A 26,867-nucleotide genomic window follows, 5' to 3' on the forward strand; every position below is an offset into this window, starting at 1 on the left:
GCAGGATATGCTACTATTATCCCTATTTTTCAGATGAGAAAATTAAGGCCCAGAGAGACTTCAAAGCCAGGAGTATCCGACTCCAAAGTCTTTGTACCTACTTGCCTTGAAAAACTGCTTCTTGACGAACATAGATTTGGCTGGGTTGAGGCAGGGGCTTGGCTATGGCCCTACAGTAACTAATCCAGGAGCAGAGAGCACGTCTGAATAGGCCCGGGGCTGCAGGAAGGGTGAAGAAGAAAGAAACACTGGCATCATTTCAGAGTAGAATATCTAGGGCTGGGGGACTGAAATATGAGGTAAGGGGAAGGACTCGGTCCTCATCCCCCAAATTTCACGTACTGAGATAATAATATCTGACCTTTAGACTAGTTGGAAGGGATGTAAATAAGGTAGCACATAGAAAGCTCTTCCCACAATGCCTGACACCCAGTAAACACTCAGCAAATGCTAGATAGTATTTTCTGTTGTGATCATTACGGGAGCATCCCAATGCCTCCTTAAAAACAACACCTTTAAGAAGAAATAGCTTATTTTTGTGTATGGTGTTAGGGAGTGTTCTAATCTCATACTTTTACATGTACGTGTCCAGTTTTCCCAGCACCACTTATTGAAGAGGCTGTTTTTTCTCCACTGTATATTCTTGCCTCCTTTATCAAAGATAAGGTGACCATATATGTGTGAGTTTATCTCTGGGCTTTCTGTCCTGTTTCATTGATCTATATTTCTGTTTTTGTGCCAGACCATACTGTCTTGACTACTGTAGCTTTGTAGTATAGTCTGAAGTCAGGGAGCCTGATTCCTCCAGCTCCATTTTTCGTTCTCAAGATTGCTTTGGCTATTCAGGGTCTTTTGTGTTTCCATACAAATTGTGAAATTTCTTGTTCTAGTTCTGTGAAAAATGCCAGTGGTAGTTTGTAAGGGATTGCATTGAATCTGTAGATTGCTTTGGGTAGTAGAGTCATTTTCACAATGTTGATTCTTCCAATCCAAGAACATGGTATATCTCCGTCTATTTGTATCATCTTTAATTTCTTTCATCAGTGTCTTATAATTTTCTGCATACAGGTCTTTTGTCTCTTTAGGTAGGTTTATTCCTAGATATTTTATTCTTTTAGTTGCAGTGGTAAATGGGAGTGTTTTCTTAATTTCACTTTCAGATTTTTCATCATTAGTGTACAGGAATGCCAGAGATTTCTGTGCATTAATTTTGTATCCTGCTACTTTACCAAATTCATTGATTAGCTCTAGTAGTTTTCTGGTAGCATCTTTGGGATTCTCTGTGTACACAAAAATAAGCTCAAAATGGATTAAAGACCGATATGTAAGGCCAGAAACTATCAAAGTCTTGGAGGAAAACATAGGCAGAACACTCTATGCCATAAATCACAGCAAGATCCTTTTTGACCCGCCTCCTAGAGAAATGGAAATGAAAACAAAAATAAACAAATGGGGCCTAAGGAAACTTAAAAGCTTTTGCACAGCAAAGGAAACCATAAACAAGACCGAAAGACAACCCTCAGAACGGGAGAAAATATTTGCAAATGAAGCAACTGACAAAGGATTATCTCCAAAATTTACAAGCAGCTCATGCAGCTCAATAACAAAAAAACAAACAACCCAATCCAAAAATGGGCAAAAGACCTAAATAGACATTTCTCCAAAGAAGATATTCAGATTGCCAACAAACACATGAAAGAATGCTCAACATCATTAATCATTAGAGAAATGCAAATCAAAACTATAATGAGATATCATCTCACACCGGTCAGAATGGCCATCATCAAAAAATCTAGAAACAATAATTGCTGGAGAGGGTGTAGAGAAAAGGGAACACTCTTGTACTGCTGGTGGGAATATAAATTGATACAGCCGCTATGGAGAACAGTATGGAGGTTCCTTAAAAAACTACAAATAGAACTACCATACGACCCAGCAATCCCACTACTGGGCATATACCCTGAGAAAACCATAATTCAAAAAGAGTCATGTACCCAGATGTTCATTGCAGCTCTATTTACAATAGCCAGGAGATGGAAGCAACCTAAGCGCCCATCATCGGATGAATGGATAAAGAAGATGTGGCACATATATACAATGGAATATTACTCAGCCATAAAATAAATGAAATTGAGGTATTTTTAGTGCGGTGGATGGACCTAGAGTCTGTCATACAGAGTGAAGTAAGTCAGGAAGAGAAAAACAAATACCATATGGTAACACATATATATGGAATCCAAGAAAAAAAAAAAAAGCTCATGAAGAACCTAGGGGTAAGACGGGAATAGACACAGACCTACTAGAGAATGGACTTGAGGATATGGGGAGGGAGAAGGGTAAGCTGTGACAAAGTGAGAGAGAGGCACGGACATATATACACTACCAAACGTAAGGTAGATAGCTAGTGGGAAGCAGCTACATGGCACAGGGAGATCAGCTCGGTGCTTTGTGACCACCTAGAGGGGTGGGATAGGGAGGGTGGGAGGGAGAGAGACGCAAGAGGGAGGGGATATGGGGATATATGTATACGTATAGCTGATTCACTTTGTTATAAAGCAGAAACTAACACACCATTGTAAAGCAATTATACTCCAATAAAGATGTTAAAAATAAATAAGATTTTAAAAAAAGAAGAAATAGGCATCATTTCCTGACAAAACCAGCCTCTTTCCCTGCTTTCCCTTGTTTATCAAAGGTCAGAAACCAGCCTCACGCCTGAGATATCACTTTCCTTCACGCCCTGGGTTTTAAGCACGCACCTTTGGGGATGTGTCTTCTGTCAGCCGTTTACCTCCATCCTCATGTCACTGTTCTGGTCAGATTTCCTGAGTAACTTTTCTTTGGACCACCCAGCATCACATGAACCCTAGAATCACTTGCAGCGCTTCACAGAAACTCCCCTTGGGGTCCATTCCCCCAAGGAACTGGCCACTTTGGGAAGGTGAATTTCCCCTTAAGAGCCTCCACCACCCCCTCCTTTACACAGAAACCCTTAAAACCTGGGATTGCTTTTGTTCCTTTATGTAAGTACATTAGGTGGTATTCTTGAGCACAGTTGGATTTTTTTTGCTAATTAAATGTCAGAACATGCTGCTTAGAATTTTTAACAGCCATTGCAAGGATAATAATCTTGCCATTAACATAAACCTAACTTTCATTCTTATTATTGTTTTAATTACATGAACCCTTTCACGTGCTGAGTGATGAAGAACACTCTAGGATATTGCCTGGCTAGGCGGTGGTGTTTCTATAGGGTACTCTGGGGTAGGTCTGCATGATGCCCTCCAGGTTTCTGCACCTTGCCTCTGAGGACGGACTTCTCCCCGTTGACCCCAAGACTTAACGTCCCTGGTTGGACTGAAGTTTATTGTAGGGTGGAAGTGAGATCCGTAGCAGTGTGAATTGCACCAGGAGAGTGCCCCGAAAGGTTTTATGGGTGACCACTCCCACCCATTTTTTTTTTTTTTTTCTCCTAAAACCAAGGATGTGCAGTCCAATTTGGAGATCCACCAGAGGGGGCTTCACGTTTCCCGGTAGATCCCAGTTTATGATTTATTAATCTTTTATATAGAAATATAGGAAAAGTAGGTGGGTGATTTATTTTCCCTGTCAAAGCTATCTCTATTCCCTACTTCCCCTTACTGTCAAAGGTGCCATAACTTATCACGCTCCAAATCCTGAATCAGCTGAGCCTGGGTGGTGCTGGCACACATTCACTAGGGGAAGGGAAGTGGGCTTTATGTATACTGGATGCTTTGTAATCCTCCCAGCAATATTGTGATGTGAGTGTCTTAAGCTCCCATTTTGCAGATGAGAAAACTGAGGCTCATGGAGGTTAAATGACTTGCCTGAGGTCACACAGCTTATTGGAAGTGGAACTGGTGCTAAAGCCCAGGCTCTGGGACTCAACAAGCTGTGCCTCTTCCAGTGTACTGTGCTGACCTGGACCCTAGCAATTACAGATACCTCTTCTCCTAGTTGAGGAAAATGCCAAAGGTAGCATTTGAACCCAGGCCTGGCTAACTTTGCAGTCATGCACGTGATCAGACATGTTTTGAGAAATGACTATGTTGTTACCATAATACAAATGACATTGTCCCTGCCTCAAGGAGTTCCAGTCCAGAGCAGGAGAGAGATGTGGAAAATTAGACAGCATGATGGCTTACTGTGCTGGAAGAAGGGAAACACCTTGCTTTGGGAACCCTCGCCCAGCCTGGGGCAGCGGGGAGGGGTGGCTGGAGGGTGGTACCTTCTAAGTTGGAACTCGGGGGAAGAGCAGGAATTGGACAGAGGCAGAGCGTGTTCCATGCTACTTCTAAGAGAAGGAGCCATTTATGATAAATGCATCTGCTTCTCACCACACGTTCTTTCCCCCTATAGATTCCTTAGTTTTCTTTCTGGGATTTTCTTTCTGAATACAAACTCATTCAAATGCTTCCTTTACCTCTAATTGAACACTCGAAGTTAATTGATTATGTATTAAGTCGGGGACTTGGGGCGACATTCAGTCCTGGGCTCGTGTTGAGATTAATTTATTCCTGTAGTCCTACTGTTCTGTAATGCATCTGAGTGCCTTGCGTGTGTATAAAAACTAAAGGCAGAAGCTGGAGCCATCTCATTCGATGGCTTAACCCAATGTGCTGGTGTTCGGCCTCCACCAAGCTCTCCTGCTTTGATGGTAACCAAAATAGATGAATAAGTTAATCAAAGGTCTGATTAAATAGCATGGCTCTGCAGATGGGCTGATGATTGCCAAGCTTCAGTTCAGGCAAATTCTCAAGGGAGAGAGGAAAGTGAGCTGAGTTCCCAAGGCCGAGGCTTATGTGAAAAAGAGTTATATAAAACCCACTGGAGGGAATTACTCGAAGTCCTCAGACCTCAGATCTTAAGGTGATGGCCAGCTCCATTACAGCTTTAACAAAATAGATAAGCGTAACAATACCATTGAATAGTCATTTTTAATGACACAGAAATGGAATATGACTGAAAGAAATATGTCTACCCAGGAACAATTAGGTACTGGTTGCAAAAAATATATATAGTAGGATTCAATTTTTGAAACCTTTATTTCTTGTTTTGTGCATATTCTTATTTCCTCCAATGAGCCTATATAATTTCTATAATAACAAAAATCTTTTTTTTTTTAAATCTGAGCATAGTGTTTTCATGTGATAGTTATTTCATAAACATTACTTTCCTTCTCCCTTGATTCGGATACATTTTCTTCCAAAAGAACCTCATATGCCATGAAGTTACATGAACAGATCTTTAAGAAAATATTCATTCATTTACTCAACAAATTTTTATTCGATGCTTTTTATGTACCAGGCACTATTTATAATGGTTATACAAAGAAATTAATGCATTGATTTTTTTTTTTTCCTTTCTCCTGCTCTCGCTCTTCACTGCCCTGTCTAGTCTGAAGTTTCCTGGATCCCCAACAAACATTACTCTGGGATTTACGGTCTGATGAAGCTTGTCCTCACCAAGACTCTTCCTGCCAACCTGGAGAGGGTCATCGTCCTTGACACAGACATCACCTTTGCCACCGATATTGCAGAGCTCTGGGCTGTGTTCCACAAGTTCAAAGGTAATGGTAGCTCATTTTTTTTCTGGTATCTTTGAAGGTGTCAGCATGTCAAGAAGAGTGATTTTTTTTTTCCCAATGTGAGGGCAACTCTTAAGGAGGTCGTTCTAATGAAACAGACGAGGAATTATAAATAGAGTGGAGCATCAGTTTTAGTACTGCCATTGGAAACATGTTAAACTGGAATTTGCTTGTGTTTTTGTAATAATTGAAGAGGTAAGATCTGTGTTCATAGGAAGAACCCAATTGAGGGTTGCTGAATTGCTTGTAAGAGACAAATATCGAATGTGTGTATTTTGTATGCAGATAATTGAGTTGACTTCCTGGTGTGGAGACATGCATTTATCAGTTTTCTCTTTTTATCAAATGATACTTTGGTTGCCGAGAAAGCCTGTGAGGTGGTGGTGATGGATATTGATTATAGAGTGTTTGCAAATGTACTTATGGCTTCCATTAATGTTGTGGTTTATCGTTTTAAAGAAGTATATAAGTTTGGCTTTTTAAGACGTTCCTTCTAATCTAGTTAGTTCCTGTAGCTCTTGGCACTGCCCCAGGGTATGTGCGAGTATAAGGTGGGAAATTGTGAGCCCGATGGGTGTACATAACTCTGGTGGGGATGCATGAGAGAAGTGGCAAGTTAGCACAAACCTTGGACTATTATTTAATACCCCTCTTCCAGGGGTCTTCCTTAAAACTGCATAATTTTTCAATTTTATATTCTCAGTGTTAGACGAATACAATGAGAGATAAATATGGCAGTGAGATTTTTTTTCTTCCGGCTTCTGCACTCTGGCTTCTGTGTTTAAAATTCCCCCTGCCTCTTTTCTATAGCTCCTTATCCTATGAAAGTGAAATACTGCTCCGTGATTTTAAATCACAGCATTTTCATGAATCAGAGGATATTCCAGTTGGTTTCTGTTTTCGTTCATGGACAGAAGAGTAAATTCCTCACCCACTCCAATCTCTGCCTGCTTCCTCCTGGGGGCCTCCCAGCTCTGGGGTAATTGAAAAAAGTCCTCCGCACACCATGGGGGGAAACACTCTGACCCTTGGGCTCTTTTCCTTGCCAGGATCAAAAGTTTCCTTACTCGTGTCAGTAATGACACTAGTAAAGACATCACTTAGCAAAGCTGTTGAAATGGAGTGTGTCTCAGCTTTCTGATCTGTTCTTCATAGCATGGTTGGATCTGTCTTTTTATTTCACAAATAAAGGGACAGAAGCTTGGTAGGATGCAAGGTTCTACCCGGAGCTGAGACCAGAATGCCTGTGTGTGTTGGCTTCCCCGTGCATCTCTTTTCAAGTCCCCCTATCAGGTCTGCTTGTTTTTTCCGATTACATCGAACTCACTGGGGACGGTTTTTCTATAGTTATGTGGTTGAGTTGGCGAAAAAGTTCTTTCGGGTTTTTGCATAAGATGTTATGGAAAAACCCAAACGAACTTTTGGGCCAACCCCAATATTTTATTCCTATTTTCACGCCGATGTTCAGTATTCAGGGTCGTATTTATTCAACGGGCACTTACCGCATCCCCACTGGGTATCACTGGCTATAAGGAGTGGGTTCTGGCTATAAGAGGAGCAGTGAAGGGGAGTGAGAGTTATCACCTCTCCTGAAGGGGCTAAAGCTGGGTCGGTATCACAGCAGAGGTGATGATTGTGTCTGTCTTGCCGGATAAGAGTAGTGGTTGTGTGCGGTGGGTGCCCACATTCCCCTTTGGAGTAAAGGGCTTGTTCCTCCAGCTGCTGGGAGCATTGCCTGCAGATGGGGTCAGCCCTCAGCCCCCTTTTCGGGATGATCTCAGGCGAAGAGAGTCACCTTGCCTGGGGCCATGCCCCCTTCCTGGGCCGCCCCACATCATGGACTGCCTGGTGCATGTGGAATCTTGCAGGATCCACTGTAGCCTTCCCTGGAGTCTGCCTGGCAGCTCCTTGTCCCCCTCTGCCCTGTCCTGATGGTGTTCCTTCCCTTTCATGGGTACTGTTCCAGGAGCTCTCCCTGAGTTAACCTCCCGCGCGCTCACTCCCATCCTGGAGTCTGCTTCCCAGGAGCTCTCCCTGAGTTAACCTCCCGCGCGCTCACTCCCATCCTGGAGTCTGCTTCCCAGGAGCTCTCCCTGAGTTAACCTCCCGCGCGCTCACTCCCATCCTGGAGTCTGCTTCCCAGGAGCTCTCCCTGAGTTAACCTCCCGCGCGCTCACTCCCATCCTGGAGTCTGCTTCCCAAGAAGCTCAATCTGAAATATTCATTCGGAACTGCAAGTCTCCCCTGGATAAGTGTAACTCAACGAAATCCCTGGAACGGTTGGCCACTGATTGTAGCCTTGTAACTAGGAAATCACATCTATTCTGTTCCAGCCAGGACCTGCCACAGTGCTGGTGGGGTTCTGTCGCCAATCATAACAACAGTAATAATGCTGCTGTTAACTCGTACCCGTCCCGTATCATCCGTGGAAGGGAAGGCGCCCGAGGCTCTTGTTGCTCCCAGAGCTGGCCCAGGGATTTGGATTTGGAGGGCTCTGAGACTCAAGGCAGTTTCTGGGGCAGAGCAGAATATATGGGTCAGGATCAGAGCAGGGGAAATTTGAATGCGTGGAGTTGATTTAATAGGCTTCGTTTATTTGTTCATTCTCTCACTCGTTCATTTCTAGCATTAGCCAGGACTCCACTGGAATATATTAGATGCTGTTGTTAGAACAGGACACCTGCCTTCAAGGAGCTCACAAACAAGGCATTCTGTGTTCCGTTTTTATCTATCACCATCAAAGGAGTATAAAACATCTGAGGTTTTCCCATGCCCACCCTAACTTTTCTGGGAAAATATGGAAGTGAAAAGAAAATAAGTAAGCCCTTATCTTTTTCATATGGTACTCTTTTGTACAGGGTTTGTTTTTTTTTTTTTTGTTTTGTGTGTGTGTGTGTGTGTGTGTGGTTCTTTCTTTCTAAACTGGAATGATTAGAAGCCAGGTCATGGTACAGGAAGCAAGTCCCTTAGGACAGACCCATAAATGTAGAATGCGCTGATCCAACAGGGAGAGTTCCCCTCTCATAAAGGCAATCACAGTTGACATCTTCACTGTAAACATTTTGAGTGATGTTGATGCAATTTGGCCTTGTTGGTTTTTCTCTGGTTTGGAACAGCTAGTTGCCTGGGGCTGCAGTGGCTCTTGTGTTGAGTCCCATATAGGCTTGACTCCTTAAGGATGCTGTGAAATCGCCCTTACCTAAAGTCATTACGTGGAGAACCTAGTAAGAGGCTGTTTAGTGAGGGCTTAGACCATCCTCAGCCTCCGCCGTGGGCAGCTTTGTGTGCCTCTTGGGGATGTGCACGTGCTCCCTGAGCCCTGCCTTCACCTAATCTGCAGATGCTCCCCCCTCAGCATCTACACCCTTATCAAGCCTGCTGCAACTGCTGGAGGATTTTCAGAGCCTCTGATTCTTAATAGGAAGAATCAGACATGCCACTGATGGCTCGAATTAGGAGTCACGTTTACTGAGCTCCTACTAGCTGCCAAAGAGTTTGCTGTTGGGAGTGTTGCAGGAATAAATCAAGTTCAGTCCCTGTTCATTTGAGTGTATGTGTGAATAGGGGGAGAGAGACAATAAACAAAAAAAAATAATAAAATGTATAGTGTGTTAGGTGGTGAGTAGTGCTTAGGTGGAAATTAGAGAAAGGAGATAAGGGATGCCTCTGTGTGTGTGTGTGAGTGTGTGTATGTGTGTGTGCGTGTGTTATTTTAATATTCAAATAGGGTCATAATGGCAGGTCTTACATGAAAAGTGACATTTAAGCAAAAATCTGAAGAAGTCGAGATGACAGGCATGCCAGCTGTCTAGGGGAAGGGTAGGAATAGTGTCCTAGCCAGAAGGAACAGCAAGTGTGAAGTTTCAGGAGTGATGTGGCCTGACTTCTTTGAGGACTCGGATGGAGTTCAGAACAGAGCAGAGTGAGCCCAGGAGAGGGGCGGGGGCTGGGGAGGTCAGATCATGGGGACCTTTGTAGGGCAGTGGGAGGATTTTGTCTTTCCCTTCAGAGATATGGGAAGCTGATGTCTGGCTTTGAGCAGAGGAGTGATGTGATCTGATTTACATTTTTAATGGATCATCCTGGCCACGGAAACTATTTCTGAGATGGTTGCAGTTATCCAGGTGAGCCATGTTGTGGACTCAGACCTGGATGCGGCAGTAGGGGTGAAAGACGTCATCAGATGAGGTACATTTTGAAGGTCAGATAGTCAGGATATCCTGTTGATTGGATGTGGGGAGCAGAGACGTAGGAGTGGAGGATGCCCCAAGGTAGCTGGAAGGGTGAGGTGGCATCTGTGAGATGGAAAAGGCCGCAAGAAGAGCAGGTTATGGGGGATGACCAGGAGTTTGGTTTGGGGCATTTTTAAATTTGAAATGTACCTAACTGGGCATCCACGTGGAGATGGGAAGGAGGCAGGCGGATAAAATGAGTATTTGTAAAGCAAAGGGAAAGTAACTACTGTTTCCTAAGTACTTCTTCTGTTCCAGGCACTGAGCTAGAAGCTTTGCACGTTTGAAAATCAAAATAAACTGGGTCCAAGAGAGGTTAAATAACTTGCCATGATCAGAGAGCTATTGAACAGCATGGCTGAGCCCAAACTGTGTGGCTCTGGAGGCTGTGCTCTCACTGCTACCTGCTGCCTCCCCTCCAGGCTTCCTGATGGCATGGAGGAGGGCATGCCCATCACCTGGGAGGCAGGGTCTGCATCTTAGTTAAGGTGTGGCTGCCGATCGTGAGTCAGCTTGACCCCTGGGTGCCATAGTTTTCCATAAAAATTTGGAAATAATATCTCATTCTAGCAATCTGGGGAAGCTGTTGTAAAGGCATAAATAATAAATGTGCAGCCTTCATTTGAAGCTTTTGGAAGAAAGCCGTGCTGAATAGTCAGGATAGTATTTGTATTCATAAGGACAAACGCCTTCCCTTTAAGAAGACCCTATTGCCATAGTGTCAAGTTCTGGCCTCAAAACATGTATGGTGAGTGGAGCAGTGCCTTGCCCCAGAGGCCATCCAAGAGGCCAAAGGCTTACTTGCAGCAAAGTGGGCTTCTGGAGCTGAACCTGGGGCCCCAATCTGACAAATGCCAAGGGCATTTTCCTGGCTTGTTCAACACTGCAGGTCAGTCAGTGCAAAAAGGTGGAAGTGTGCGCTCGGCTTCCCGAGGCACCCTTTTCCGCTTTGTGAGTAGAGCCTGGGTACAGAATGTCACCATCCTTTGCCTGATTTCATCAAACAAGCCTTCTGACAGGTCTCCTATCCTCTAGCTTTCTCCTGGCTTCAGTCCATCTTCTCCAGGATGACCCAGCCGTGTGGCTGACAGGGTCTTGGTGCTCCGGCCAGGTGTCAGGCCTGAGCCACGGAGGTGGGAGAGCCGAGTTCAGGACATTGGTCCACCAGAGACCTCCCAGCCCCTCGTAATATCAATCGGCGAGAGCTCTCCCAGAGATCTCCATCTCGATGCTAAGACCCAGCTCCACTCAACGACCAGCAGGCTCCAGTGCTGGACACCCCATGCCAAACAACTAGCAAGACAGGAACACAACCCCACCCATTAGCAGACAGGCTGCCTAAAATCATACTAAGTTCACAGACACCTCAGAACACACCACCGGATGCAGGCCTGCCCACCAGAAAGACAAGATCCAGCCTCATCCATCAGAACAAAGGCACCAGTCCCCTCCACCAGGAAACCTACACAACCCACTAAACCAGCCATACCCACTGGGGGCAGACACCAAAAACAATGGGAGCTATGAACCTGCAGCCTGCAAAAACGAGACCCCAAACACAGTAAGTTAAGCAAAATTAGAAGACAGAGAAATACACAGCAGATGAAGGAGCAAGGAAAAACCCACCAGACCAAAGAAATGAAGAGGAAATAGGCAGTATACCTGAAAAAGAATTCAGAATAATGATAGTAAAGATGATCCAAAATCTTGGAAATACAGTGGAGAAAATACAAGAAACATTTAACAAGGACCTACAGGAACTAAAGAGCAAATAAACAGTGATGAACAACACAATAAGTGAAATGAAAAATTATCTAGAAGGAGTCAGTAGCAGAATAACTGAGGCAGAAGGAAGGATAAGTGACCTGAAAGATAAAATAGTGGAAATAACTACCACAGAGCAGAATAAAGAAAAAAGAAGGAAAGGAATTGCGGACAGTCTCAGACACCTCTGGGACAACATTAAATGCACCAACATTCGAATTGGTCCCAGAAGGAGAAGAGAAAAAGAAAGGGACTGAGAAAATATTTGAAGAGATGATAGTTGAAAACTTCCCTAATATGGGAAAGGAAACAGTCAAGTCCAGGAAGCTCAGAGAGTCCCATACAGGATAACTCCAAGGAGAAACACGCCAAGACACATATTAATCAAACTGTCAAAAATTAAATACAAACAAAAGACATTAAAAGCAGCAAGGGAAAAACAACAAATAACATACAAGAGAATCCCTATAAAGTTAATAGCTGATCTTTCAGCAGAAACTGCAAGCCAGAAGGGAGTGGCGGGACATACTGAAAGTGATGAAGGAGAAAAACCTGCAACCAAGATTACTCTACCCAGCAAGGATCTCATTCAGATTCGACAGAGAAATTAAAACCTTTACAGGCAAGCAAAAGCTAAGAGAGTTCAGCACCACCAAACCAGCTTTATAACAAATGCTAAAGGAACTTCTCTAGGCAGGAAACACAAGAGAAGGAAAAGACCTACAATAACAAACCTAAAACAATTAAGAAAATGGTAATAGGAGCAAACATATCGATAATTACCTTAAATGTAAATGGATTAAATGCTCCAGCCAAAAGACATAGACTGGCTGAATGGATACAAAAACAAGACATGTATATATGTTGTCTACAAGACACCCACTTCAGACCTAGGGATGCATACAGACTAAAAGTGAGGGGATGGAAAAAGTTATTCCATGCAAATAGAAATCAGAAGAAAGCTGGAGTAGCAATTCTCATATCAAACAGAATAGACTTGAAAATAGACTATTGCAAGAGACAAAGAAGGACACTACATAATGATCAAGGGATCAATCCAAGAAGAAGATATAACAATTGTAAATATTTATGCACACACCATAGGAGCACCTCAATACTTAAGGCAAAGGCTAACAGCCATAAAAGGGGAAATCGACAGTAACACAGTCATAGTAGGGGACTTTAACACCCCACTTTCACCAATGGACAGATCATCCAAAATGGAAATAAATAAGGAAACACAAGCTTTAAGTGACACATTAAACAAGATGGGCTTAATTGATATTTATAGGACATTCCATCCAAAACCAACAGAATACACTTTCTTCTCAAGTGCCCATGGAACATTCTCCAGGACAGATCATATCTTGGGTCACAAATCAAGCCTTGGTAAATTTAAGAAAATTGAAATTGTATCAAGTATGTTTTCCGACCACAATGCTATGAGAATAGATATCAATTACAGGAAAAAATCTGTAAAAAACACAAACACGTGGAGGCTAAATAATACACTACTGAATAACCAAGAGATCACTGAAGAAATCAAAGAGGAAATCAAAAAATATCTAGAAACAAATGGCAATGAAAACACGATGACCCAAAACCTATGGGATTCAGCGAAAGCAGTTCTAAGAGGGAAGTTTATAGCAATACTATCTTACCTCAAGAAACAAGAAACATCTCTGATAAACAACCTAACCTTACAGCTAAAGCAATTAGAGAAAGAAGAGCAAAAAAACCCAAAAGTTAGCAGAAGGAAAGAAATCTTAAAGATCAGAGCAGAAATAAATGAAAAGGAAACAATGGCAAAGATCAATAAAACTAAAAGCTGGTTCTTTGAGAAGACAAAGAAAATTGAAAACCATTAGCCAGACTTATCAAGAAAAAAAGGGAAAAGACTTGAATCAAGAGAATTAGAAATGAAAAAGGAGAAGTAACAAGTGACACTACAGAAATACAAAGGATCATGAGAGGTTACTACAAATAACTGTATGCCATTAAAATGGACAACGTGGAAGAAATGCAGAAATTCTTAGAAAAGCACAACCTTCTGAGACTGAACTAGGAAGAAATAGAAAATATAAACAGACCAATTACAATCACTGAAATTGAGACTGTGATTAAAAATCTTCCAGCAAACAAAAGCCCAGGACCAGATGGCTTCACAGGCGAATTCTATCCAACATTTAGAGAATACCTAACGCCTATCCTTCTCAAACTCTTCCAAAATATAGCAGAGGGAGGAACACTCCCAAACTCATTCTACGAGGCCACTATCACCCTGATACCAAAACCAGACAAAGATACTACAAAAAAAGAAAACTACAGGCCAATATCACTGATGAACATAGGTGCAAAAATCCTCAACAAAATACTAGCAAGCAGAATCCAACAGCACATCAAAAGAATCATACACCATGATCAAATAGGGTTTTTTTTCCAGGAATGCAAGGATTCTTCAATATATGCAAGTCAATCACTATGATACACCATATTAACAAATTGAAGGAGGAAAACCATATGATCATCTCAATCGATGCAGAGAAAGCTGTGACAAAATTTAACACCAATTTATGTTAAAATCCCTCTGGAAAGTAGGCAAAGAGGGAACTAACCCCTCAACACAATAAAGGCCATATATGACAAACCCACGGACAACATCATTCTCAATGATGAAAAACTGAAACCATTTCCACTAAGATCCAGAACAAGACAAGGTTGCCCACTCACACCGCTGTAATTCAGCATAGTTTTGGAAGTTTTATACACAGCAATCAGAGAAGAAAAAGAAATCAAAGGAATCCAAATCAGAAAAGAAGCAGTAAAAGTGTCACTGTTTCCAGATGACATGATACTATACATATAGAATCCTAAAGATGCTACCAGAAAACTACTAAAGCTAATCAATGAATTTAGTAGAGTAGCGGGATACAGAATTAATGCACAGAAATCTCTTGCATTCCTATACACTAATGATGAAAAATTTGAAAGAGAAGTTAAGGAAACACTGCCATTTACAATTGCAACAAAAAGAATAAAATACCCAGGAGTAGACGTACCTAAAGAGACAAAAGACCTGTATGCAGAAAACTATAAGACACTGATGAAAGATATTAAACATGATACAAACAAATGGAGAGGTATACCATGTTCCTGGATTGGAAGAATCAACATTGCTCAAATGACTATACTACCCAATGCAAACTACAGATTCAATGCATTCCCTATCAAACTACCAATGGCATTTTTCACAGAACTAGAACAAAGAATTTCACAATTTATATGGAAGCACAAAAGACCCCGAATAGCCAAGGCAATCTTGAGAAAGGAAAACAAAGCTTGAGGAATCAGGCTCCCTGTCTTCAGACTATACTACAAAGCTGCAGTAATCAAGACAGTATGGTACTGGCACAAAAACAGAAAGATAGATCAATGGAACAACATAGAAAGCCCAGAGATAAACCCACGCACAAATGTCCACCTTATCTTTGATAAAGAAGGCAAGAATATACGTTGGAGAAAAGACAGCCTCTTCAATAAGTGGTGCTGGGAAAACTGGACAGCTACATGTAAAAAAATGAAATTAGAACACTCCCTAATACCATACACAAAAGTAAACTCAATGTGGATTAAAGACCTAAATGGGAGGCCAGACACTATCAAACTGTTATAGGAAAACATAGGCAGAACACTCTATGCCATAAATCACAGCAAGGTCCTTTTAGACCCACCTCCTAGAGAAAGGGAAGTAAAAACAGAAATAAACAAATGGGATGTAATGAAACTTAAAAGCTTTTGCACAGCAAAGGAAACCATAAACAAGACGAAAAAACAACCCTCAGAATGGGAGAAAATATTTGCAGACGAAGCAACTGACAAAGGATTAATCTCCAAAATATACAAGCAGCTCATGCAGCTCAATATCAAAAAACAAACAACCCAATCCAAAAATGGGCAGAAGACCTAAATAGACATTTCTCCAAAGAAGATATACAGATTGCCAACAAACACATGAAAGAATGCTCAACATCATTAATCATTAGAGAAATGCAAATCAAAACTACAATGAGGTATCACCTCACACCGGTCAGAATGGCCATCATCAAAAAATCTAGAAACACTAAATGCTGGAGAGGGTGTGGAGAAAAGGGAACCCTCTTGCACTGTTGGTGGGAATGTAAATTGCCAAAGGCACTATGTAGAAGTGTATGGAGGTTCCTTACAAAACTAAAAGTAGAACTACCATACGACCCAGCAATCCCACTACTGGGCATATACCCTGAGAAAACCATAATTCAAAAAGAGTCGTGTACCACAATGTTCACTGCAGCTTTGTTTACAATAGCCAGGGCATGAAAGCAACCTAAGAGTCCATCGAAAGATGAATGGATAGAGATGTGGCACATATATACAATGGAATATTACTCAGCCATAAAAAGAAACAAAATTGAGTTATTTGTAGTGAGGTAGATGGACCTAGAGTCTGTCATACAGAGTGAAGTAAGTCAGAAAGAGAAAAACAAATACCGTATGTTAACACATATATATGGAATTAAAAAAAAAAAATGGTTCTGAAGAACCTAGGGGCAGGGCAGGGATGAAGACGCAGATGTAGAGAATGGACTTGAGGCAACAGGGAGGGGAAGGGTAAGCTGGGATGAAGTGAGAGAGTGACATGGACATATTTACACTACCAAATGTAAAATAGATAGCTGGTGGGAAGCAGCCATATAGCACAGGGAGATCAGCTAGGTGCTTTGTGCCCACCTAGAGGGGTGCGATAGGGTGGGAGGGAGATGCAAGAGGGAGGGGATATAGGGATATGTATATACCTATAGGTGAATCACTTTGTGATACATCAGAAACTAACACACCATTGCAAAGCAATTATGCTCCAATAAAGATGTTTAAAAAATAAATAAAATTAATTTTTATTCGAGTATAGTTGATTTATAATTTTGTGTTAGCTGCAGGTGTGCAGCAAATTGAATCAGTTTTACGTATACATGTATCTATTCTTTTTCAAATTCTTTTCCCATTTAGGTTGTTACAGAATATTGATCAGTATTCCCTGTGCTATACAGTAGGTCTTGTTGGTTATCCATTTAAAATATACAGCTAACATTTTGAAGCATTTATTCTGTGCCCACCACTCTGTTAAACTTTGAGTAAACTCATTTAAGCCTCATGACACTCCCTTGAAGTAATTACGGCTAATGTTCCTGTTTTAAAGATTTGCGAACAGATGGTTCACGAGACAAGGTAGCTTACCCATAGTCTCCGCTCTTAAACAGAGCTGGGGTTTGAACTCAGGGAGTCCAACTCTAAATTCAGTACTCTACCTTTCACCCTACTGTCCCTGGAAGAGCAGGTGGTGGGTCTTAGAGTCTCTTTGTAGAGACCAAGGTTAGATATAATAAAGAACTCTAGGTGACCATGTAAAGCTTGTAGAGATGGGCCCAAGGTGATGTAGGCATTTAGAGAACAGGAGTGTCGGGCAAAATCAGAGGCATGGGAAAGTGTGGTTTTCCTAGGATTTGAGAAATAAAACCTCAGTCTCCAGAATCCTGGCCCAGCTTGTGACATTCCAGGACACCCTGTTTAAAGTAGCTGTGAGCCCCAAGAGCTCTCCCCATGTACTCATCATTGTCAAGAAGAATAAGCCAGCATCAGGGCTCCCCGAGCGACTCTGTGAGCACAGGCAGGTTACTCGACTTCTCTGGGCCTCAGTGAACCAGGAACAATGCCAGCGGGGTCCTTGCAAGAAATGCACAAGATGTCGTGCATTATTCTTCCCATGTTCCATTTTCTGTAAGGACTCCTGCCAGCAGGTATGGGATAATGGCAGATACCGTTAATGGGTGTCTGCTCCATTACCTCACGGCTTTGTGCAGAAAGCCATTGGGTGGGCATGGGTGGCTGTAAGTGTACAATAATGTAAAAAAAGCTGAATATGAAGAACTTAGGAAGTATTATTTTTGAAAAGACATTTGTAGAGCCTTTGTGGTTATATAATCACTTGCCTTGAAGGGGTTTTTGGCATTCTTGGACCTTTCCGCAGGTGTCTTTCCTTCTTACCTGGTCATGACCTTCCCCTCCCCTCTCCCCTCACTCCCTTTCTCAGTGGAACTGGTTGGGTAGGAGAAGCTTTGAAAGGAAGACACCAAGTTTATATCCCTGCTCGTCTACTCATCAGCAGGCTGACTTGTGTTCGTTTAACCTCTCATCCTCGCTTCTGCACCTGTTCAAGGAAAATGCTCACATTTTCTCAAAGTGATGTGAGGTCCGAGGAGGTGATTCACTGATCCTGGTACCCAGTGGATGCTCTGGCCACAGGAGTTCCCTTCTCCTTTCCTTCCTCCTCTCTCCTGTGTCTAAGTTTGTCTTATTCCCTGTGGCCCTTCACTGACCTCCAAATGAAGCTTCCTCCCTTTAGCCGGTGTGAAAGGAATCAAAGAAGGCCTTTCAGGACGACTACGTAACCTGTTCAGGCATCTTGTGGGTAGGAGACTCTCTGCAGTCAGGGTCCTGTTCATCTCACATCGGCTCGTGACAGTTTATAAACTTGAGAGCCTGCTTTGCCACAGGGAAGAGAAACAGAAACTTTAAAAGATCTAAGGCCTCACATAAAGTGGTTTAAAAATGACTCCCCCTGGGCTTCCCTGGTGGCGCAGTGGTTGGGAGTCCGCCTGCCGATGCAGGGGACACGGGTTCATGCCCCGGTCCGGGAAGATCCCACATGCCGCGGAGCGGCTGGGCCCGTGAGCCATGGCCGCTGAGCCTGCGCGTCCGGAGCCTGTGCTCCGCAATGGGAGAGGCCACAACAGTGAGAGGCCCGCGTACCGCAAAAAAAAAAAAAAAAAAAAAATGACTCCCCCAGCCAGTGTGTGCATGGGTGATGTGCTGTTAGTTCAGAAGGCTCTGGAATTCTAATGGGAGCGAGACACTCAGGGTGTGTGGTCTTTGTTGTCAATCACAATATTCCGCTAAAAGACTGGGGCATTTCTTTATCATCTGGGCATGGTTTTAAACATTCTCCTGCCCTCCTAGTATTGACGGAGCTCCTTCCTCACCACCAGTTTTCATTGTTTAGTTCTTTTTTTTACCTTCTAATTCCTGGTTGACTTTCCCCTCGGGAAACTCCCCAGGGCCTCTTTTTTTTTTTTTTGCTGTATGCGGGCCTCTTACTGTTGTGGCATCTCCCGCTCTCCCGTTGCGGAGCACAGGCTCCGGACGAGCAGCCTCAGCGGCCATGGCTCACGGGCCCAGCCGCTCCGCGGCATGTGGGATCTTCCCGGACCGGGGCACGAACCCGTGTCCCCTGCATCCCCTGCATCGGCAGGCGGACTCTCAACCACTGTGACACCAGGGAAGCCCCAGGGCCTCTTTATTCCTCCTTCCTCCCCCTTCTTCACACCTGTTATCCGGCTGCCTTCCACTCCGAATCCAGGAACTGCACTCTTATTTTCTCCTTCCATGCCTCACGGTGCTTGCATTTGGCAAGCTGAGTTGCTCACCATGGGGAGAACCTCAAGAATTTTATTCCTGGCAAAAATGGGGGAAGAGGTTTTAATTATTTTTCAGATTAACGGTGAAGTGGATCTGCCTTCTCTTACTATATTAGAAACATTCTTTACCGTCCCTGATTCTCTTTTGTGCTGTAAATGTGGGGGAATGGTATGGTAATCACTGCCCCATAGGCTGCATTTTGGTGATTAAGTCACCAAATAGCTCTGCCTTACACAGTACTTAATAAATTATCTTCCCCTTCCTTTCCTTCTGCGTCTTTGTTTTCGTCTTGTTCTTCAACCTGAAACTCCTGAGAGTTGGGGGAGCAGAAGCTTCCCTGCTTCCCTGCCCCCCTGACTCCCTGCCCATTCTGCTTCCCTCCCCTCTCCCTGCGTCCCTGCCCCCTGCTTCCCTCCTCTTTCTCCCCCTGCCTCCCTGCCTTCCACCTTCATTCAGTCACTCATTCTTTCATTAATTCGTTACCTTTTGAGCCCTTGGAACTGGCCTAGGCCCTGGGGATAAAATAGTAAATAAGACAGGCCGACCTGCCCCCCCCCCCCCCCCCCCCCCCCCCCCCCCGCCGCCCCTCTCTGTGCTAATTCCTATTAGCTGCTTTTTCTGTGTCGGGCGCCAGGCTATCTCATTTAGCCCTCAGAAGTCCTGTAGTGGCATGCTTGAGGTCATACAATGAGGCAGTGGCGGAACCTGGATGGAAGCCAGGCCGCCCCCAGGCTGACCTCAGAGCCCAGGCTTTTAACCACTAGATTCTAGATCCAACTCAACACACAGTTACATTAAAGTATGGAAAGTACCTTGAAAGGCGGAATTCAGGGTGAAGTACAATCACAGTTTTGGGGGAAGCAGTCCTGGCCAGGAGGGTTGGGAGGGTCAGGAAGGCTTGTGAAAGAAAGAGGCATGAGGACATTAGCCTCCATGGCCCACTTAGAGGGAATGCCGTACCCAAAGGCCTGAGGTCCGGAGAGAGAAGTGGTGCAGACACTGAAAGAAACATCGAGGTCTTATACTCAAACAGATCAGGTGGGCCCTGCCTTTGGTCCTTTGCTCTGCTGTCCCTCTGCTGGGAATGCTTGTCCTCCAGATCTCTCCCTGTCTTGCTGCCGTAACTCCCTTTAAGTCTTTGCTCAAATCTTAGCATCTCAGTGAGATTTCTGCCAGTTGGCCCCTTTCATCCTGCAACCTGGGATACCATCCCATCCCTCACACCCTGTTCTTTTCATGTTGTTTATAGCATCCATCATCTTCTAATCTAGTTTATGATTACTTATTAAGATTCCTGTTCTGCTCCACCCAGTAAGCACGACAGACCCAGGTACCGGGGACGTGGCTGGCTTTACCTGGTCACTGTGTGTCTTTGCTGCTAATACATAAATACCGTGAGGGCGGGGATCTTTGTCTTGTTCCTGATGTGTTCTCAGCACTTAGAACAGTACCTGGCAGGTGCTCAGTGAATAAATGAACAAATAGACATATGATTCTGGGTGGTTTGCAGAGCGGGAAATAAGGCAAGAGAACCATGAAGGGTTTTGTAAATTACAGCTTTGGATTTTATCCAAAGGTATAACTGAAAGACAGTTCGGAGTTTCCGGTACAGAAAAGGATGCTCAGATTTTCCGATTTGCAAAGGTCCCTCTGGCTGCAGCGTGGGGATGCTCTGAAAGCAGGAAGCAGGAGACCAGTACCTTGAAAGACAGTTTGGGCAGCAGGTAGGAGGCTGGCTGCTGCTGCACCGCAGGCAGGATATGATAGTGGCCGAGCAGGATGTTGCCCTTGGCGGCGAGCAGAGGACGCGGATGGGAGATGAACAGGGAGGCAGAGTGGATGGACCTGGGTGACGAGTTCAGTGTTGGACACGTGGAGATGGAATGAACAGGTCCGGATCTTACAAAAGAGGACGGCTGGAGGTATCTTCAGGTGTTTCCTTATTGGAACGAAGTAGAGCTGTTTTCTTAAAACGTTCTCACCGGGTTATGACAGTTTCCTTTTCTGGACTTCCAGGTGTAGCATCCAGGGGTGCCCATGCTGTGGCTTCCGGCCCTGAAGGGAGGGTGGCTTGCTGGGCCTGCTGGGAGGCTGTTGGGTGGTGGCAGACGGGGATCTGCAAGTCCAAAGGCTGGGCAAGGTGTGATTGGCGAGCTGTGATTAGTGAGGAAGGGACCACACTTCATCGGAGAAGGGGTCACGGAGCTCACCCTGATTGTGTCAGGAGCCCCTGACTGTGCAGCCCATACCCAGTGAGTGATGTCGCCTCCTGCCTCAAACTGCCACTGCATCATCAAGCCAGCCACATCCTGCGTATCCCTGTCTGCACAGCTCCCGGAATGGGGCAGGACAGCCACTCTGATACTTACATCCCCAGGATCCCCCAATGGGGCAAATGGGACTTCTGTCCACTTTGTGACCTCCCTTCATGCACAGGGATCCAGGCTGTCTGTGAAACGAGCTAGAGGAAGGCTATGGGGCCCATATGGAAGAGGAGGAAGGAGATATTTCTAGAAGTGACTGTGAAGTATTTCTTTCCCTTAGTCCTTACCCAACTCAAGTGTCCACTCCCAGAGTGATAGGACAGAGCAGCCCAGGGCCTTTCCTACGGTTGACCCCCATCCATACTCTTACCATCTTTATAACCTTGGCACCCCTCAAATCTCTGAACCTCCATTACGTACAGGCAAAATGGGGATGATAGCGCCGCGAGGGTGATGTGAGATTGTACATAGAAAGGTCTCGGTGCAGCTCCTGACAGAGAGTGAACAGCAACGGTGTTTTGCTGCTGCTGTTTCTAATATGAGAATCATTTTACTGTCATCCCAATAAGGCAGCTATCTACATACCTAAGAGATTCCGATGGGAGGATCTTCATCTTAGAGGAGATGGTATTAGTCCTCCATGAGTAAGAAAAGTTCCCCAAATATCCTCAAGCAAGATGAGGAGGGGGGCCTGGGAGGCTCACGTGAGACTAAGAGTCAGGATTTTGTCCTGTTTGGAAAGAGCTGGCTGTGTGTCTCAGTGGGGAGATCAGAGACGGTGGAGTGTGACCCTCCCAGGACCTGGGTGGAGGCCCGGCTCTGCCAAGCAATTTACACTTCCGTTTTAATGGGAATGATATTTCAGAAGCAGAATCTGTAATTCACCTGGTCCTTTGCAGGGATTTGTCATCTCAGTTCTTCCATGCAGGGTTTTTCACATTTTACGGTTTCTGAAATTGAGATGTGACTTAACCAGAGCAACTTGACTGATGGTCTTTTTCTCCTGGAAAATGTTTTGCTATATCCTACAATCAGTGGCCCCTTAGAAGCCAGGAAATATTGTGTTATTGTTTTTATTAGTATTATTTCTCTAGCTTTTCCTTTTATCTTGGAGCGGTGGAGGAGAGATGGATGGTGGGTAGGGCTTTGGACTGGAGAAGGAAAAGCTGAACTGGGAGGCTGATTAGAATCAGTGAGAGAAGGATTTTGGGGTCTTAGTGGACTACTCCTTGATTGCCTTTTATTGTATGACCACAGGGTCCTGGGACATCATGCTGTTGCTATTTTTGGTAAATACCTTGCCTGTATATCACATGTTGGAATGGTTACCACCTCCTGATGGGCCCACGGGATTTTTTTGAAAATTTCAGGGAGAGATACTGAAAAGTTTAAGCATTAAACCTAAAACTACAGGAAGTTACTCTGCCCAAAGGTCTTTTCTCACTCATTCAGACACTCCATAAATATTTACTGAACACCTACTTGGTACTGGCCACACAAGTTATTCTCTCTAATACCTGGGCCATTAGACATTCATGTGACTAACTCATCCTTATTAGAAAAAATCAGATACTTCTGGAACCATTTTAGGGTTACTTGCCATTAATGTGAATTACTGAGCCAGATTGCTTTTCTAATACTTTTCTGATATCAGCTGCCTTGAGTCAAGGAGATTTTGATTGTGAACGTAGCCATTGTGGATGCACAAAAGGGAGAGGGCTGTCCTAGGTCATCCTGGGGGGAGGGAGGGGGAGGGGGCAGGTTGGCACCAAATAAAGGCACAAGAGACTTAGTGGGAATGATGGTGAGAGACAGGTGCAGTCCAGGTAGTGGGAAGAGGTGAGAAGCAAATACTTATCAAATAAATTTATGGAGACAAAGACAAAGCCCATCTTTAGAACCATGTGCTCAGAAAAGAAGCCTTTTTTTCTTGTTTGTTCTAAAAGTATCTGGGGCCAAAGGAGTCTTCCGTGAAGGTTAGCTCTGCTCCGAGTCTATGTTAGTGAAATACCAAATTGGATTAATAGACATGTGATAGCCAAGCAGTAACCTAATGATCATTTACACCTGTGTTCTCTGAGCAGTACTTCTGAGTTGTGGGGTGGAGGGTGGCTTTCAGTATCAGAATTACCTGTGGTGTCTTTGCAAATTGTGCAAGTCCAAGGCCCACTCCCATCTCCCACCAACAGCCTGGACAGCACTGGTGCTTTGACAACCATTGCCTTCATGCAGGGTTTCTCCACCTCAGAGCTCTTTACATTCAGGGCTGGATAATTCATCATTGTAGGGGGCCGTCCTGTCCATCCCTAGCCTCTACTCACTAGGTACCAGTTGCACCCCCTTCCCCAGTTGTGACAACTAAACATATCTCCAGGCGTCTTCAAATGTCCCCTGAGGGCAAAGTCCTTCTCTGTTGGGAGCCACTTCCTTAGCGGCCCTCCATTACTGACCAAAAGGTGGAGGATGTCAGGTGCTGGTGGTGGTAGTTTAAGTGGTTGATAGTGGCTAGCCCCAAAGCGGAAATGAAATCTGAACTTTCTATCGCTTGTTTACTGGTTCATACCTTGGAGACCCCCTAACCACGTGCCCTTTTTGAATGACTTTCTGAGTCAGCCCTGTGCCCAAGCTCCTATCGTGTGTGCTTCAGACTTCCTTCCCCTTCTTTCTTATATTCGACACTAGCCTCCAAGATGCTTGAGCTATGAATTTTCTTCTCTCCTAGGGCCACAGATAGTTGAATAGCCAGTAGTAAATTTCCTCTTTCAGAAGGTAAATAAATGCATTCATTCCCTTGTACCTGGAAGGAAGCGTAATACCAAGGGAAAGTATGATTGAACTGACCTGACTCAAATGCATCCATAGCCATAGATTTGGGGGTAGGACCCACTGGGGTTTACAGTCTTCCCTCGAAATTACAAGAGGATCCAACGTGCTGCCCATCTACAGACTTGTGAAGAGAGGAAATTGTATCATTCTGTGACTATCACAAGGACACAATTTTTTTTTCTCCTAAGCGCATATACGTAGATTATTAGCAGAATCTAATATATGACAAGGACGGACGTGGCCTGTCAAGGAAGACAAATAGCTGTCCTCTTCTCTGTGCGGTGCGCTGGGCTTGCCCATCTGGGAGAGTGCAGTGGACAGAGTTGTGTGTGCTGATTCTTTATTGAGATGGATGGAGGGGTCGTTGAGGGGAACACTGTCAACTGGTATAGGACCAGGTGAAATCACCAGCTTCCCTAGAAGCCAAAGGATATTTTTTTTATTAACAACCGTCTCCATTTGACAAGGAAGGTTGGGTTTCTGTTTTCTTATTTGCCTTTTGATGGGTCTCAGGCCAAAGAAGGTATGGCAGTTTGGGGCTTCTCTTCTTTACTGCTAAGACGTCAAAAGACCGTATCCCATAATGGCAAGAATTCTTAAAAGATTAAAAAGAGGATTTCCCAAATCTAGCCAGTAATCTTTTTTTTTTTTTTTTTTTTTTTGTGGTACGCGGGCCTCTCACTGTTGTAGCCTCTCCCGTTGCGGAGCACAGGCTCCGGAAGCGCAGGCTCAGCGGCCATGGCTCACGGGCCCAGCCGCTCTGCGGCACGTGGGATCTTCCCCGACCGGGACACGAACCCGTGTCCCCTGCATCGGCAGGCGGACTCTCAACCACTGCGCCACCAGGGAAGCCCAGCCAGTAATCTTTTCTGGGCTGTTGGTGGGGAGGAAATGATGCTGATACTAGGATATGAAAAAACAAACAAAAAAAAGAGGCATCCATTGAAGCGTTTTGGGTGGAGGTGAGGAGGAAAGGAGGGAGGAGGGTTGGTTGGTAGGGATGGAACTCACTCTTTTATTTTTTAAAGTGAACTTTTAAAATTTTGGAACAGTTTTTGATTTACAGAAAAATTGTGAAGTTAGTACGGAGTTCCCATGTACCTTGCACCCAGTTTCCCTTATTACTGTCTTGCGTTAGTATGGTACATTTGGGGGGTAACTGGCTTTGATGAGGTGCCTGGTGCAGTCCAGACTCTGCGTGCAGCCTGGATGTTCCACACACATTAGCTCCTTTCATCCTCACAACAATCCTGACACATCTTACAAGATGTGTAAAAAGGTTGAACAACACACTCAAATCATCTAACTGGTAAGTGGGAGAGCCACGATCTCGGCCTCTTTCATTTGTGGATTCAGTTCACAGGTTTTTACGCACTACTCCTTGTCATTCTAGTCAGTACTGAGCTAGAAGGATGGGTAAGATGATTCGCCAGCCTTCACGAAGGTGAATTCTCGTTGAGAATTCAGAAGAGGTGAGAGATGCGGGGCGTGTACCAAGCACAGTGGTGCCATCATGGGAGGGGGAATTAACTTTGGGGACTGGGAAAGTCGTCACTCACAACATAAGATACATGGGTCTTGTGGATTGGCTGCAGATCTCCACATGGGAAAGGGGGACCAGGGAGAACAAAGTGGACCAAACTCACAACATGAAACAGCATAGCATGTTGCCTGAACTTCAGGGGGTTCCCTCCGGCTGGACCATTTTGTACAAAGAATTGAGTCTGAGAGAATGGATTGGAAACATGATGGAAGATTGCAGAGTAGGCGGGAGGTAGATCATGGGGGGTGTGGTGTGGCATGCCACGCCAGGGAATCTGGGCTTTTCCCGAAGATGGTGAGAATCCATCAACAGTCTCTAAGGAGAAGAGTGATCTGATCAGGCTGGTCAGTCCTCAGTACAGAAAGGTGATTGAGCTGCAGTGGGGGAATGGGCTGGATGGTGCAAAACCAAAACCAGAGTCCAGTTAGTCACCCATGTCAATAATCCAAGAAACAAATGATCATTGCCTGAGCTAAGGTGGAGGTAAGATGCAGCAACATAATCAGTTCAAAATGGGTGTCCCGATAAGATGTGGTACAAGAGAGAGAAGATTTGTCCCTATTTTCCCAGTTTAGTAGATTAGGTGGGAAATACAAGAGAAAGCGTAGATTTAGGGTGAGAAAATAAGTTCAGCTCTTTTAGCTCTGTGACTTTGTGCCGGTGGTGGTTAATGTTTATATAACAAATGCTTCCTTATAATGCACTGCATTTGTGCTTCACAAATAGAAGTTCTGTCCTAATTGCTCAGCATCCATGCCCCCCCCCCCACTCCACAGACATCAGCAGAATGCCCCTTTTTCTTTTGAAAACCATGTCTTCTCCTTGTCTTAATTGGTTTTCAGTGTGCGTAAAGGGTGGTGATTCCATCCCTGACTGCAGGACATGACCCAGTCCTGTCCACCAGCAGGACTGCAGCCGTCTCCCTGGCTCTGGTGATTGGTCCAGGGTGGTTGTGTACCCGAAGCTAAGCCAATCACAACTAATGAGCGTAGGCGAAGGACTTTTGTCGGAGCTTCTGGGAGAGATTTTCTACTGCAGTTGCTAAACTATGAGAAGGTGATTGGAACTTCCATTGGTCATTTTTCCACTGTGTCAAAGGTCCCCAAGACCACGCCTAGGTT

The 26,867-nt window shown here is 44.4% G+C and overlaps 1 protein-coding gene across 2 annotated transcripts in view; it reads left to right on the plus strand.

The window, feature by feature from the left end:
- LARGE1 (LARGE xylosyl- and glucuronyltransferase 1) overlaps positions 1 to 26,867 on the plus strand; it is a 587,572-nt gene that overhangs the window by 344,774 nt on the left and 215,931 nt on the right. For both annotated transcript variants that reach the window (XM_032644884.1, XM_032644885.1), the window contains exon 6: positions 5,419 to 5,590. In XM_032644884.1, coding sequence (XP_032500775.1) covers positions 5,419 to 5,590 — 172 coding nt within the window. The remainder of the gene's footprint in view (positions 1 to 5,418; positions 5,591 to 26,867) is intronic.

This window comes from Phocoena sinus, chromosome 10, assembly GCF_008692025.1.
Source record: "Phocoena sinus isolate mPhoSin1 chromosome 10, mPhoSin1.pri, whole genome shotgun sequence".
In the NCBI taxonomy this organism is placed as follows: Eukaryota; Metazoa; Chordata; class Mammalia; order Artiodactyla; family Phocoenidae; genus Phocoena; species Phocoena sinus.